At 47.0% G+C, this 16,520-nt stretch overlaps 1 protein-coding gene across 8 annotated transcripts in view; it reads right to left on the bottom strand.

The window, feature by feature from the left end:
• Positions 1-368: 368 nt before the first annotated feature.
• Acsl1 (acyl-CoA synthetase long-chain family member 1) overlaps positions 369-16,520 on the bottom strand; it is a 65,015-nt gene continuing 48,863 nt past the window's right edge. For 7 of the 8 annotated variants that reach the window (NM_007981.4, XM_006509264.4, XM_017312563.2 and 4 more), the window contains exons 11-21: positions 15,075-15,152; positions 11,343-11,477; positions 10,042-10,176; positions 9,135-9,230; positions 7,768-7,840; positions 5,945-6,033; positions 5,334-5,450; positions 4,489-4,632; positions 2,953-3,054; positions 2,784-2,855; positions 369-2,080 (exon numbers count right to left, since the gene is read on the bottom strand). In NM_007981.4, coding sequence (NP_032007.2) covers positions 1,940-2,080; positions 2,784-2,855; positions 2,953-3,054; positions 4,489-4,632; positions 5,334-5,450; positions 5,945-6,033; positions 7,768-7,840; positions 9,135-9,230; positions 10,042-10,176; positions 11,343-11,477; positions 15,075-15,152 — 1,182 coding nt within the window. In that variant the 3' untranslated portion in view covers positions 369-1,939. Of the gene's footprint in view, positions 2,081-2,783; positions 2,856-2,952; positions 3,055-4,488; positions 4,633-5,333; positions 5,451-5,944; positions 6,034-7,767; positions 7,841-9,134; positions 9,231-10,041; positions 10,177-11,342; positions 11,478-14,932; positions 15,011-15,074; positions 15,153-16,520 lie in introns of all 8 variants that reach the window. The other variant, XM_030243285.1, reaches the window with a different exon arrangement.

Here is a 16,520-nt window from a genome sequence, read left to right as displayed (position 1 = left end):
CTAATAAACACCTGGTAACAAGGAGCAGGGCAGATGAGGGAAAGACCAAGGCTGCTGTAAACAAGAAAGAGAATTACTACAAACAGCGATTTCAAGCAAATCAGCTCTGTGATAAGGGAGAGAGAAGAGAGCCTTTATCATCTCTAAGACACAGTCTCTACCATGATGCTCTTCATAGAGGCCTGGGAGGCTGTGACTAGATGAGCTGGTGAAGTGGTAATGTACAGTGTCTGAAGGGTCATAGAAAGACTGGGCTGCAGAGAGATCAGGAACAGGAAAGAAGCCATGCAGAGTCCCCAGGAGGCTGCTGTTCCTCAGGGCGCACACTTTGGCTGTCCCAAACATCACAAGGCACTTGAAAGACATTCTCCACTCACTCCAAATGCAGAAATATTTATTTTGGTTTCCTTCATTGTTTTTGGAAATTCTGTTTTGGTTTATAAAACATAGAAATAGCCAACACTGAAAGCAAACATTCAAAACCCCGTTGTGACAAATTAGCGACTTCCTGTGCAATTAAGAATACGAGTATGAAGTTAGGCTACCAAATAGTGTTATTACAATGATGATTCTTTAGTGCAAACCCAGTTGTGCTTCAATAACACACGCACTGTCACACAGCCAACAACAGTGGCTTCAAATGTATAAACAACAGCTTGGATAGGTCGGATGTGGCAAAGACTTGCAGTAAAGTGAAATGCTGTTAATTTCCCAAATTAACTTAAAAAATATATATACCTTGGGAAGTGAATCCCAGGGTATGATTTTATTCCCCTCAGATTTCTTCATCCCAGATTTTTGGCTTGTCAAATGCATTTCACATAAATCAGGTAGTTGTATAATAAGGATATTTACTTGTTACTGTCCATTTTAATAAGTACCCATGTATATCAGCTCCCTACATAGTTTTGAAGACATGCTTTGCCTGAGTTTAACTGGGAGGGGAAAAAAAGCAAGGTAATCACCGCATTATCATTTGCCAGGAAAACCACGAGGGAGCCCAGTGGCCGTTACCAACATGGGCTGCTTCCACGAGGGAGCCCAGTGGCCATTACCAACATGGGCTGCTTCCACGAGGGAGCAGGTGGAGAGCGGTGGAGATGTCACAGTTGAGCATGGCCGCTCCAGGGCGTTCTTTGAAATACCATCTTCATTGCAGAGTCTAAGGCAGGATTTCTTATAACCCCTGGGACGAGGGGGAGGGAGGCAGGAGACCAGATTTGGAGAGGAGTCTGAGAACGTTTGAGTGAGCCGCCATTTTTTTTTTCTTTCTGAGACTGGACACCCACATGTTCTGAAGAGGGTCTGCTCTTTAGTTTACTGAAAACCTCATGTTCCAGCAGGCGCAAACAGGGACCGTGTGGAACCCTTACAAACCAGAAAGGTCATGTGAGTGTACTGTATGTGAGGTGGTGAGGGAAAGGGGCAAGGGGGAGGAGGGGTTCAAAAGGAAAACCTCTGGTCCACTGTGACTTTCTTCAGCCTGGACAGTTGTTCTTAAAGGGACAGCTTTCCTCCAGTGTACGGTGCTCTTCAGAGCAGCAGACAGCTGCAAAACGCGCAGCAAGCAGCAGACATATCAGAAAGAATAAGTCCTAACCCCTCAGTTAGAAAAACAGGAGACAGAACTTGTAGCATCCACCTTATTGGTTGAAGAAGTCTTAAATAACTTAGCACTTTTATGGGTTCCCCTTTACAATGTTTAAGGCTCGTTTTGGAAATTGTGTGTCCCCGGGATCATGGGCTGCAACACAGGTGACTGTAAGTAAGGCAGTGTTCCGTGCCCTCGACTATCCCTATGGTAAGACCCCGTGGACAAGTCCGGCGGCAGGGCATTTCCTTTCCCACACTCGCTGCAGGCAAAGTTACCAACTCGAAGGCCATTGGTACGAGGAGGATTGTGGAGATGCGCCATTTCTTCTAAGTATCCTTCCTCACGTTAGATCTTGATGGTGGCGTACAGTTCATCTATCTGCGACCTGAAATAGTTCCGTAGCTCTGGCCTCTTCGCCTTCAGTGTTGGAGTCAGAAGGCCGTTGTCAATAGAAAATAATTCCGGGTGCACAGCAATGCCTTTGACCTGCGAATAAACATGGCTGTTAACGTGGAAGGGACACACAAGGTCAGACACACAGACGTTGTCTAAGAAGTCTAAACAGAAAGGAAGTTCTCAAAGGAGATGACAACCTTTAAGGCGCCAGCCCACCCTCACACTTCACCATGTTTTCTCAAGCAGTGGATGTGGGTCCTATTGGGACAGACTTCAGGACGGTGTGGTAACCCCAGGGAAGAGAGAAGTGGCTTATTGAGTAAGAACCCGGGCCCTGGAGAGATGGTCAGCGGTCAGGAGCACTTCCTGCTCCTCCAGAACACGAGGTTCCCTTTGGCACCTGTATTCTTGTACACATATGTACACACACACACACACACACACACACACACACACACAAATAAATCTTTAAAAGAAATCCCTTTACATCAAACTATTCCTAGTATTTCTTTAGGTCCACTCTTCAACCTCTAAAATCTACTCGTTAAAAATCTTCAAGTCAGGGCTGTAGAGATAGCTCAGGGGTTAAGAACACTGGCTGGTCTTCCTGAGTTCTGAGTTCAATTTCCAGCAATCACACGGTGGCTCATAACCATCTATAATGGGATCTGATGCCCTCTTCTGTCATGCACGCACCCATGCAAATGCATAAAATACATAAGCAAATATCTTAAAAAATCTTCAAGTCAGACTCTGTCCTATACTGAATTCGTGCACATGATCAAAGCCATACCTGTTCAAATGGCTTCAGACCGGCTTCCTTCCCAAGTTTCAACAAGTCGTCCAGGATAGCTTTATTGATATCCTAATAGGAAAAAAATCAGATTATTTTCTCTCCCATCTACAGGTTCTGAGGACCGAGTGGAGAGCCGGAAGGTGGCTGCGGCCCTTCTGAGGCTCACCTTGTTCCTGCACAGTTCTTCGAAGGACCCTTGTAAGCCTCTCTTCTGTGCCCAGGACGGTAGGCTCTCAACGTCGGGTACCACAACTGCTATGAGAAAGGCCTACAATGCAGACAAGTGGCTCATTACTTTCCCTGCACCGCAGGCCTGTGGGATTATCTGGTAATACTATAGGTTGTCTCCCAGAACGTTATTCCTTTCCAGGGCTGCCTGAGCCCAGTTGAGGAGCTATCTTCCCTGAAGGTCAGATACAGTCAGTCACTGAAAATCAAAAGCTAACAAGAAATCTAATTTCCATTTACTTCAATCCATATTTTTTTTAAACTTGGTTTTGATTTTTGCTTTGAGACCAGGGTCTCTTGCAGCCCAGGCTAGCCTTGAACTAGCTACATGGCTGAGACAGGCCTTACACTCCTGATCCTCTCATTTCTACCTCCCAAGTAGTAGGATTACAAGTGTGTGCCACCATGTGAGACTGTGTATATTTCTGGAAAATTTATATTCAATTAGAATACTAATTTTGGTTTTCAACATTGAATACGCTTGACTTACAACATAATTTTCTCAAAAGAATGATTTAGGATGAATATCCCAGCATGTGGGAGGCTGAGGCAGGAGGATCTCTGCAAGTTCGAGCCTGGTCTACAGAATCAGTTCCAGGACAGCCAGGATAACAAACAGAAATTCTGTCTCAAAAGAAAAATGTCAAACTCGGGGGTGGAGAGAGGACTCAGTAGTTAAGAACACCTGCTGCTCCTGCAGAGGATCGGGTTCAGTTCTCTGCTCCCTCACGGGCTCACACCCATCCATAGCTCCAGTGCCAGGGAGTCCATCTCCTCTGGCTGACACAGGTACTACGTGGTACAGACATACACTCATTCACACAATAAAATGAAAATCATCTTTAAAAATGTAAAACTGTGTAAGACTCCATAAATATTAATAATTTTAATCCTAGTTAAAGTAGAAATATACTATCAAACCCCTAGTGTCTTTACCCCATTTCTATTAGTACTCCAGATCAATTAACTAGAATCAAAAATCCAGAAACTAGAGCCGGGCATGGTGGCATATGCCTTTAATCCCAGCACTTGAGAGGCAGAGGCAGGCAGATTTCCGAGTTTGAGGGCAGCCTGGTCTACAGAGTGAGTTCCAGGACAGCCAGGGCTACATAGAGAAACCCTGTCTCAAAAAAACAAAACAAAACAAAATTCCAGAAACTGAAGAGAGAACAACTTTGGAGGGTAGGAAAGGCCACTGCAGTAAAACCCAATAGTGGGTCAGTGCTAGTCCAGTCTATCAGACATGGAGGTCAATGGGCACTGACTCAAACTGTTAATCACTTCTCTGCTTTAACTCTTGAGACAAGGTCTCCGTAAGTAGCCAGGCTGGCCTCCAGCTCATGCCCCCTCATGCTCCCAAGGGCTGGGATGTGGGTGTGTTCCACCTCGCCTAGCTGTCCATCACTTTCAAAGGCCCTGTGGTTCATGGCGCTGTGCAGTTCCCAACAACAGTTCTGACCTTGGAAGAACCTACCTGCAAGCTTTCTCCGTGGACAAACACCTGGGCCACGGCTTCACTCCGCAGGTAGATATTTTCAATCTTTTCTGGTGCTATGTACTCTCCTTGGGCTAGTTTAAATATGTGCTTTTTCCTGTCGATAATCTTCAAGGTGCCATTCTGTGTTCCAGAGAGGGAGGGGCAATGCGTGAGCTCCAAGCTGGTCTCCCAGCATCGGTCACAGTACAAGGTATTAGAAGTTGCCTAGGGCCACTTGGCCAGGTCGAAAGAGATTCCAGAGCCCATATTGTGATGTCTGCTTCCCCACTTAGCATCAGACTTGCTTATTATTTAGCCTCCTGTCTGAAGTGGGGACACACATATCTGCCCACCGAATGAGGTGTGTTCCCTGACAGCCAGGACATAGCATAACCTTTTCACAGCACTCCACAGACGAAGGCCGGATTGACTCTGCCTTTACCATTCTTCAGGGAAAGGCAGGTGTTTCAGTACTTTGGGCGGAGTCAGTCCCAACACAGATACAACTGTGAGAATACTTGTAAGCACTTAAATCAAGCACTACTAGATGTAAAAAATCCACACCTTTTTTTTTTTTTTTGGATGCTAAAGAGGAAGCAGCAATGTGCTACACTAAGTCAACATTTTAACCAAGTGTGAGGAGGATATAAGCCTATCTCCTGCAGGACACAAAGGAGGCGGGTGGGCTGCTAAGTGTGAGGAGGATATAAGCCTATCTCCTGCAGGACACAAAGGAGACGGGTGGGCTGCTAAAGTCACAGGCTGTGCATGCAGCAGGAGGGACATGTTCCTCCCCTGCATCCAGACAAAATCATCTGCAAAGAGGAGAGGTGGTGACTTACTGGCAGCCATTTTCCAATGTCCCCCGTGTGTAACCAGCCATCTTTATCCAGGGCTTCAGCTGTTCTTGCTGGGTCTTTCAAGTAGCCTTTGAACACATTTGCCCCTTTCACACACACCTAAGAAGAGATGGTCTGTTCACAACATTTACCAGGAATTTCCAAGAAAAGTATGTGTGCTTTATCTGGAAGCCTTCAGTCCTCTGCTCTATTGGGAATTACCAAAGTCCCATTAGGATCCCGAGGGACACTTCCAGTGCCCCCACTTCCTTTCCTACTGACCTCTCAGGAGCAGGGGTAATGTCTCAGATCGGATGACAGCACTTGCATAATTAGGCTTTCTAACCAGCACAAGGCAGGGCCATTAGCAGGCTGGAGACAAGTCTCACTGGGGCTTGTGTGTCATATTCTTGGTCCCTAGGAAGGACTAAAGTATCCTGCCTCCAACCCCGAGGGAGCCAAGCATAAATGTCCCTCTGAATTGACCTCCTGGACTCCAGGCTCTCCAATAGAATCAGGCTTGATAGCTGTCCTGAGTGCTACGGGAACTGGGTTCCTAACAGCAGCTATTACAGGAGCTGCTACTCCCCAGCGACAGACAGGCCTTCACTCACCTCACCCTCGCCCTTGGATGCCAGGTAATTCATTTCTTCCACATCCACAAGCTTTACATAATTGCAAGGCATGGGGGCTCCAACATGGCCTACAGGTAAACGGGAGAATCATTTGAAGCACACAACAATGGTCTGAGGCCAGCACACGTTTACAACAGCCACGCTCCCTCATAGGAACAGCTGCGGTAGATTTCTGGCTTTTGTATTACAGCCCCCCTCCTCTGGTAAAATAATTTAAGAGAGCTTCTTTCACAAAGAGAGGGAAGAACACCCAAAAGTCTACTCAGGACCCCTCCATTTCTGAGACTTTGATTGCATTTTCAACATTTAAACTATGGCCACTCATCTGAAGGTTGTAGACGCCTGGAGCCATGCCTTCAAATAAAACTGTTACCTCAGTTCCACGACTGGATTAGCTCCGCCCTCTCCATTCTCTGCAACTCCTTCTATGGGTCAGGATGGCCTGGGTGCGCTGATCCTCTTGCCTCTCCCTCGCTAGTGCTGGGACAGGCTTGCACTACCACATCAATGGCAAACTTCTTACTGTCCCCACTCTCTAAGAAAGTTACAGGTAGCCCTGTACACCCTGGTTCTTCTCTGACACAGCCATTGTTTTTAGATGAGCATGTTTTTACAATGACGTCTATTATTACCACAGTCGACTGAACTCTGTTGTATCAGAGGAGGAGGGATTGGGTGAATGCTGGTTACTGTTTGACAACTAGACACACTAGGTCACCTGGAATGGGGGACCTTGCAGGCATCCCTGTGGCGCAACTGTCAGATGAGTGGTGTGGGGAGGGCCCAGCTGACCAAGCCATGGATAGCAAGGCAGCAGGATTCCTCTGTGGCCTCTGCTTCCAGCCCTGCCCTGGGCTCCTGTCCTGACTCTGCTCAGTGACAGATTATGACCCGAGAGCAGTAAGATGAAATGACTCCCTTCCTTCCCAAGCTGCTTTTGACCATGGTGATTGATCATAGCAGCTAAGCAAAGCAGTGTCTTTTCCTAATATAAAAATAACAGATAACATTCATAATACCTATGTTTTAATAATCTCAACATACAGAGATTGTTATTCTAAATTTGCTGGCTGTTAAGGAACCTGATGCTAAAAACTGAAGGCATAAAGCTGTTTCCAGAGTGTCTAAATTGATTCCTGTAGAATTCATCCTGTGGCATAGATTCTAGGGTCTATGTTAGTAGACAGTCACTAGATTTACCATGTACCAAATGGTCAGGGGTGTTTATTAACTGCTGTGCAGAAGAGCCTACGGAAGGGCTACAGAGAAGCCCAAAGCTTTGCAGTGTGCCCCTTCACCCCACAGCACAATGCTACTTAAGCAACATCTATAATGCATAACATTCTCAAAGTGTCTCCGGGTTAACACTCATATGGCGTTCATCACACACCCTTCCTACAGACCTTATCCACTGTAGAGGCCCAACAACCTCTGTGGGTATCATCTACTATGTTTTCTTTGAGACAAAGGGCTTGTGTTCATTTCTATCAGAGGATTCAACAAACTGGCTTGGTACATATACTGCTGTAACAATTAAAAGCACCAGCAAATGATGAGAGCCTGCTCAATCACTAGCAAATCTGCTGGAGGAGGCCTCGGCTAGGGTGTATCACAGCCTAAGCACCCTGGGTACTGCAACCATTTTCTACCCAGCTCAGGACTATTGGTTGGGGACCTAATTTCTTGAGACACATTGCTATGCAAGGAGGTTAATGACCTAATCAATAACCAATCAGTTTCCAGTCATCCCAACCTCAAACTCCAATGAAAGAGTCTGGAAATGGCTCTCCTGCCAACCATACCTGCCGTCCAGTCTCCGGGCAAGCTCAGGCAGCAACCAGCAGTGCACTCGGTCTGTCCGTAGCCTTCATAGAACTGAGCGAGAAACAAGACATTACTAGTGTGGGACAGCCACATCTTTATAGGACACGCACGAGAAATCAAGTCTTACTAACTCCTGAGGATTCTAGATTCTGAATGTTTTAACTTTCAGTTTAATAAGTACACTCAATAGTATAGACAACATACACCCCATGTTGGGCGTGGTGGCGCACGCCTTCAATCCCAGCACTCAGGAGGCAGAGGCAGGTGGATTTCTGAGTTTGAGGCCAGCTTGGTCTACAGAGTGAGTTCCAGGACAGCCAGGGCTACACAGAGAAACCCTGTCTCGAAAAAACAAAAACAAAAACAAACAAAAAACAACAACAAAAAAAAACCCAAACCACACACCCTGATAGCCCCTCAGGGTGCGTGTTATTTTTATTATCCACCCCGATAGGTGGATAGTATAAATAACACGCACTCTGAACATCTTCCATGTTTTCCTTCCTATTCAACTTCCTGTGCCAGGGAAGGGGGAGTCTCCATTGGCCAGGTCACTATCCACTTGGTGGTAGCCCTGCTACTCAGGTCACACCTGTCCTGAGGGTTACCACAAGCCCCAGCCTCTTTTCTAACTGCCTCTCAGCAGAGTGTGTGGTAGGCTTATCTCTGATGACCCATCCCATCCCGGAAGCCACACTCTAGAGCCATGGCTCAAAGCCTTACCCTAGGAAAAAATTATTTTTATTTTATTTTATTTAGTTTATTTAGTTTGGTTTTTTCGAGACAGGGTTTCTCTCTGTAGCCCTGGCTGTCCTGGAACTCACTCTGTAGACCAGGCTGGCCTCGAACTCAGAATACTGCCTGCCTCTGCCTCCCAAGTGCTGGGATTAAAGGTGTGCGCCACCACCGCCAGGCTGGAAAAATTATTTTATCTAGAGTCAAACACATAAAGATTTATTCCTCTAGAGCTAACCTACCTTCCAAGCAAACTAAGCCATGTTCAGATGAGGGCCTTGGGAGATGCTGGGTGAACACACTTGTGTGGAGAAGGACCGAGCAGCAAGTGATGTACTGTGCAGACTCGAGTGAGCTCAGAGTGGACCATAGAGTAAAATACACCGTACCCTCTACTGGCAAATAGCTGCTTTGTTTCTAAGTGTTCTCACCACACACAAAACTGACAAGTATGTGAGGTAATTCAGTTATTTAACCAGAGTAATTTAGTCGTTACTCGATGGATTCACACACCACGTTATGAAAGAAAACACATGTACATTTTTGTCAATCAGTGGTCAGCCTATAGCATTAGGAAGCCTGGGACAATCAGGTGATAGATGAGCCTCACCTGGCAGCCGAGCGCTGTCCTCAGAAACGTCAGCACTGTGGCAGACACCGGGGCTGCTCCTGTGATCATCAGCCGGACTTTCCCACCCAGGCTCGACTTGGAAGACAGAGACAAGTTGGGGTTACACATGAGAAGTCAGACACTTGCTTGGGACCCCGTGTCACAGCCAACCAGCCTCCGTGCAGACGGCATGGGCAGCTTGGGACAGAGTTCACATCAGGACCCAGGACCAACCAAGCTCAGCCCTCCCAGAGTTGCACATTTCCATCCGGCGGACTTGGCGCTAAGCCAGCAACTCTGCTGCTGGGTGGCATAGAGATCAGATTTGTGGCAACTCCCACATTCTGGCGTATGGGACAGCACCTGCATTACACATTCTTAATCCCAGGCTTAAAACATTACGTTGGGAGTGGCATACTTGTTCCAGAAAAGCTGAAGAAAGGCTGAGTATCCCAAATCCTTCCACCTAGATCAGCTATAGCTTTGTTTGGCTGTAGCTGGAGAACAGAGTTCACGAAACAGCCTTATCTCTAATTTTGAGACAAGAGCACAAAACGTGTTATTTTCTCTTGGCTTGTATGCCTCTGTGTGTGTGTGTGTGTGTGTGTGTGTGTGTGTGTGTGTGTGTGATTGATCCCTCAAGGCTGTGGGCACACTAGGCAAGCAATCTACCACTGAGCCAGCTGTGTCTCCACCCCTCTTTTTACTTTGCAAGTAAGTTTCACTAAGTTTTGCAAGAGGGTTTCATTAAGTTGCCTAGGCTAGCCTTGAACTTGCAATCTTCCTACCTAAGCCACCTAACTGGGGTTACAGACCTGCATCATTTCCCTCCCTCCCTCCCTCCCTCTCCCCCCACTCCACACACACATTTTCCACGGGAGATCTGCGTGGGGAGTGTATCTGCTACCTGTATCTTGTGGAAGATGAGTTTATCCCACAGGCTGTTGTTTCTGACGATGCCACTGCGAAGCTCCGCCTCTTTCCTTTTGGAGGCAAAGTCCAACAGCCATCGCTTCAAGGAAGTGTTTGCTTGTCCAAAAATCTAATGAGGCAAGAAGTAAGGTTCTCACATCTTCCAAGACAGCCAAAACCAAAGGAGCAGACAACAGCACACTGGATACAGCACCCAGGAGCCTCGTGGCTGCCGGAGGGGTAGACACTGCTCTGGAAAGCTACTGACCAGACCCTCTAGCTATTAAGTATAAATCTGCCCTGTGGCCCAACTCTACAAATGAAAACCTGAAAACCTGCCTGCAAGTGTCTACAAGCAGGGATAGTTACAGTAGCCAAAAGCTACTAAATGGCCATTAATGAAGGACTGGCTAGATGCGGTGAGTTCTAACCATACACTGTAATAGTATTTGGTTATAAAAAGTTATAAAATACTGAAATGCATATTTTGAAGGTATGATATTGGTTGCTTAGGAGTCTAGCAGGCAGGAGGGTGGAGATGACAAAGAGTAGGTAAAGCGGTCATTCCTGGGGTGTTGGAAGCGTTTTTAAACTGACATCCTTAAGGACCGCTGGACTAACTGCTCATGCTGACTGCCCGGATGGCTCCTGGAGCCATCTGCGCGACTTCACTGTGGAGCTCCACCCCCAGGGCGCACATCGCACAGCGCAAGAGGGCAAACTGTATGCTATGTAAAATTACATCTCAGTGTTTCCAAGGCTTTTTGAAAGAGGGGGTTTAAGGACTACCAAGGTTCCTAGAGACGACAGAAGCCTCCAGGAGGAGGAGAGAAAAGCACCAACAGTGCCGACTGCAGACTGACCACGCCATGGGCTGGTTTTGCCCGGCTGAGCAGTCTAGACCGAGGTGGCAGAAGCCTTGGCACTTCTCTCAATGCGGTGACCTGACAGTTCCGGCACGCAAGGGTTGGGGGGGCACAATTAATAAAAGCATCTCACAACTATCTGTGTCCTCCTGGATGAAGCAGGGAGGAACAGGCTGCCCTATAGATGAGAGGTGGCAGAGAAGCTGACCCTGCCCCTTACAGCTAAGACCCTACAATGGCTGTGTCTCTTCTTACCCACAGCTCTGTGCAGTAACTCAGTTCCACATCTATGGAGGCGGACGCTGACATTCTATGGAAATGAGCGGACTGTTGATGGCCACAGAGGGTACGGGGCTGACCCCTCGTCAGATTGGCACCAGGACTCACAGCCCCACCTTCTGTCCCCTACCCTTCATTGCCTGGGACTCACTCTGTCGAACATCCGGTTCAGCAGCCTGGGAACCACAGGGAAGATGGTGGGCTGAAGCACCTTGAGGTCGTCCATAAGCAGCCTGATATCTCCTTGGAAAAATCCTATCTTAGCTCCATGACACAGCATTACACACTAGGAGTGAACACAGACCACACACTGTCAGCACTGCAAGGGGCAGGGGAGCCTGCAGGGTTAGTGTTTCAAACCAGCTCCACAAGTCTTAAACTTCCTAAATATGGAGGCTTTCTCTCTCAATCAATCTCTCTCTCTCTCTCCCTCTCTCCCTCTCCCTCTCCTTCTCCCTCCCTCTCCCTCTCTCAGTTTGCATTTACTTTCCTCTGTACAAACATGGAAATTTAGTATTTCCACCATCCCAGTGATACAGGAGTTAGTGTAAACCCAGGGGAGGCTCTTCCTAATAGTAAAGAGAAGTGCTATCTGGGGCTAACAAGCAACAGCTGCTGGATGGGTTATGTGTTATAAATCCCAAATATTTTTAGCCTTCCAGGAACTTGAGAACTTATTCTCAAAATAAAAACCCACTGCCTCCAAATCAGACTTATTAAAATCTCATTTCCTTTTCTGAAAATGTAAAACTGTCTGAAAACACTCTGAATTAGCTGGAGTCAGGACTCTAAGTGGGCATCTACAAGGTTATACCACGTGCGGCTCTCCCTGTCTCCTGCAAACTGTAATGGCCACCTAAACAGACTAGACAAATCACCTGCCTAAATTAAGCTAAAAATTTAAAAAAAAAATTCAGAAGATGACAGAAAGGCAATAGTTTTAAGGTAGAAACCAAATAGCATACAAGGAAGGATGGTGAAATGGCTTAGTAGGTAAAGGTGCTGGCTAGCCACGCCCTGGGACCTGAGTTTGATCCCCTGGCTCCACATAGTGGGAGAACAGAACCCATGCCTACAAGTTATTCTTTGACTTCCATGTTTACCCATGTGTGCACACACAAAACAAACACACAAACAGGAAAGAGCCACATACAGCTTGTACAGTGTACAGGGAAGTGCAGAAGAGACAGGAGACTCTGGAAGGTCAGGGGCCAGGCAATCAGGTTCACAAAGTGGCAGAGAGACCTTGTTCTAAAACAAGGGGGAAAGGCAGGAACCACCATCTGAAGGCTGTCCTCTGACCTCTGCATGCGTATGATAGTGTGTGCAAATCTGTGCCCCTACACACGAACACCCTCTGTCTCTGCTCCACCCTCCCTCCCCCCCCCCACCCCTGCCTCCTCCTTGGAAGGTGAACAAAAGAAAGAAAAGTACAGCGGTTCCCTGTTGAGCACTGAAGGCAGCAGGCTTGTGTTCCCTGCTGCACCTCTAGAGCCACAAGCAGAACCTGTGGCTCACTAGGGACTCACTGGAGATCACAGCACTTTTTTTTTTTTTGAGACAGAGGCTCACTATGTGGCCCTAACTAGACTATGCAGATTAGTACGGCCTTGCATTCAGAGAGATCTGCCGGCCTCTGCCTCCTGGGTGCTAGGATTAAAAGTCTGTGCCACCACCCCCAGCTTCTCCCGGTATTCCACTGTTTGTAGAATATTTGGCCCATTTGACTACTGATAGTCACTTGAGAGGTTCCTACCTGCTATCTGCTGTGAATAAAACTGTGTGAGCCCTGGTGTCCAGACACCTGTGTGAGTCCCCGCTTTCCACACTTGTGTGTGTACCTGGAAGGGGAACTGCTGGACCATGGACCATATAGTAATTGTGTGTGCACTTCATAACATCCTGTGATGTGCAAGGAGGAAAAGATGGAGGACGGAACCTGGTGCACCTCCATCCTTTTGAAAGACACAAAGCCTACAGGGCAGCAGTCAATCAAAGTGTCCTCTGGCCATCAGACTACGGTGTCCCACATCTACCTGAGTTCTGGCACACAGTTGGTTCTCAGGAAATGTTCAACAAGGAATACATGTTGCCCACTGTTTTTCCTCTAGTAAAAGAACTAAAATTGTCCGAGAAAGAGAAGGACCCTGTGTGTGTGTGTGTGTGTGTGTGTGTGTACATGCATGCACATGTAGGTCAGAGGATACCCTCAGTGGTGTTCCTCAGGAGACTATCTGCCCTGTTGTGAGGCAAGGTCTCTCTCTGAGACCTGGGATTCACTGATTAGGCTAAGCTGGTTGACTAGTGAGCTCCAGAGATCTTCCACCTCACCAGTGCTAGGCTGACAAGTTGCTACCACAACTGGCCTTTGCATGGGTTCTGGGGACAGACCTCGAGTCTTCACACTTGTAGGACAATCACTTACCAACTCAGTTATCTCCCTGCCCTTGGTCAAGTTGTAAACCAGGGGCACAGATATGTACAGAGAACCCAGGTAACGGTCGGTCAGTTAAACCACCCTTCTTCCCCAGGGCATACAGGATATTCGTGAAAAGACTCAGCCAATTTGTGCATCAGTGAGAAGCACACACACAAAAGAGGCTTCTTCCACAATGGATGCCTCTGAGACGTATCAAAGTCAACGAATGCAAAATACTTCCTTTAGAGATGGGGACTAATACAGAGACCTGCAGCTGGACAATGTGCCAAGAGTGAGAGAGAGACCTTGAGCACTCAGTCCCATATGGGATGTCTCCACCAAACCCTCCCCTCAGTTCAGGGAACTCTACGGAAAAAGAGATGGAAAACTGTAAGAGCCAATGGGGACAGAACAAGGCCTTCTAGACACAACAGGACTGACACAGGGATGAACTCGCACAGACTGTGGTAGCATGCGCAGGGCCTGCAGCTAAGCCAGACGAAGGCCTAGCACTGAGGGGAATTGAACACAAGCCCCTGCCCTAACTTAGAAGCTATGTTCGAATGACAACCATTCCCAGGGAAAAATGAGTTTTCTCTATATACAAATCACACAAAAGGGACACCCCTTGTCCAGTAAGTGACCAACACACAATAAAACCAAAGGCAATTTTGGAACTGTTGTCTCACAATGCTTTTCTTAAAAAAAAAACTTTACTGGTCTTTTGTTTATCTATTATGATTTCTGATTTTGTGTTTTAATGGGTTTTGTATGCTTGTGTGTGTGCTTGTATATGTGTTTTTTGTGCACATGCTCTCTCTCTCTCTCTGTGTATCTGTGTCTGTCTATTTGTCTATTTGCTTTGTTTTTTTGGTTTGCTTGGATTTGTTTTGTTCTGTTTTTGTTTGTGGTTTTTACTGGCCTGTCTGTTTTCTAAAGAGAGAGAAAGAAGGCCAGAGTTGGATGGCTGGGAGGCAGGGAGTGAGGGCCTGGGAGATGAGGAAAGGGAACGAGTGCAGAATATACTGTATGAAAAGTTATTTTCAATTAAAAAAAAAGAAAGAAGAAAAAAAATCTTCCTCTAATTGTTCACCTGTAACTGTGTCCTTATGGGCATTCTTTGAATGTTCAAACTCTGGATTCTAAACTGCAGGATTAAAGTTCAAATACCCAGTATTTACCTACAACAAGAATTCATATTCTTTCCAACAACCTGTGCTGCTGCAGCAGTGGGGCCGAGTGAAGAACCGTGTGTATGTGTGGGTGTGTGTGTGTGTGTGTACACATGTGTGCGTGTGTGTCTAGGCTGTACCCCCACTTACCTGGAGCTGCTGCTCATACATGTGTGCCAGTGGTAAGTAGGAAATCTGTGTGTCACTGGCATTCAAGGTCAGTGCACTCTGGAAGACAAAAAAACTTAGGGGGGCGCACGCAGACAAGGAGGGGGACACAGCAGTCGCCTACCTCTACAACGGTCTCAAACATATGGGCGAGAGGCAAGAAAGATATCAGCACATCATCTGTGGAAGCGATGAATGCACTCTGAAAGCAAGGACACCAGCAAGAAGAGAAAAGTTAAGACTTCCAGGATGCCTCCCGTTTCCCTCAGAGCAGGGTACACGGCCCCTCAACACTCAGCGCGGCCTCTGCCATCTGCATTTCTTTTATTTCTTTGCACCAAACAATACAAAGTAATTTTTTTTTTTTTAGTGTTATTGGGAATGGCACTAGGGCAGTGCACATGTTAAGAAGTGCTCTACCACAGGGCATCCCCTGTCCCAAAGCAACACTCTGTCAAGCAGAGTGGAAATCATTCCTGATGACCAAGCATAGCCACTTCGGAACTATTACCCATCTCCCCATAGAGAAAATCTTGCCCAAACTGGAGTGTTGAGAGACCGTGTGCTCCGCGTGCTTCCTCTTTCAGTTATGACATCCCAGAACTAGGCAGGTTCCACTGCCCCTTAAGCAACATTGGGTCCACTCCCTGACAGGACAGCTCTGTTATAGTGCAAAGGGAAGCAGGAAGAGGTTTCCCAGGACCTTAAATTGATGGTATAAACGGTTCTAGCAGGTGAGCTGGAACACCAGGCTTATCTCCGAGCCTCCCTTCATCTCAGGAGAACTCAAAAGTGTTTACTGCAACCTCAGATCTGGCCTGCAGAGATTGGCTCTCTTATAAGATCCTGACCAAGAGGAGTCCACAGGCAGAATAAGTGTGGGCGCCTGGTTGTCCTCAGAGCGGGTCTTCTTAGGGATGGGTGGACACAGAAAGGGCTTGTGTGTAAGTGCATGTTATTAACACAAAGAAGGCTCACCCACACACTTACTGTCACGCCCATCAGACGTGAGGAGAGTGTAAGCTGGTGTGTGTGTGTGTGTGTGTGTGTGTGTGTGTGTGTGTGTGGGCACACACACATGCGGACTAAAGCCAGGGTCTCAAACACAGAAAGCATGCTTTCTACTGCTGAGGTTCATTCCTGGCACCCATAGTTTTAAATTTTCTGTTAAACCACAGAAATCACACTGGTGTCATGGCTAGAAGTGTTAGAAGTTGGCAGTGCTTCTTGATAGAGTAACTATTTTTCAGGGAATTTCTGTCATCTTGAAGACCCTGAAGGTCTACTAGGAGATTCAAATTTCACTTTAAGTGACAATACAGCATACACCCCACCCCCACAAAGTAAGGGTTAAGAATAAGAAACGTGAGAGTGGAGTAAAACCAAGTGGAAGCATTCTCAAAACTCAGCCCAGCATCCACCTCAGAAAGACGTCCACGTCTCTAAACCATTAGATGCAGACAGTCCCCTGCCACGAGCAGGGCTACAGAATACTCCCACAAGCTTGCAAAAGCATACTGCTAAATGTATGCTTTTAAAGGATGGTACCTTGGCAAAGATAGGCATGCAA

Source organism: Mus musculus, chromosome 8 (genome assembly GCF_000001635.26).
Source record: "Mus musculus strain C57BL/6J chromosome 8, GRCm38.p6 C57BL/6J".
Taxonomy (NCBI): Eukaryota; Metazoa; Chordata; class Mammalia; order Rodentia; family Muridae; genus Mus; species Mus musculus.
This window is presented reverse-complemented; position numbering and strand designations above follow the sequence as displayed.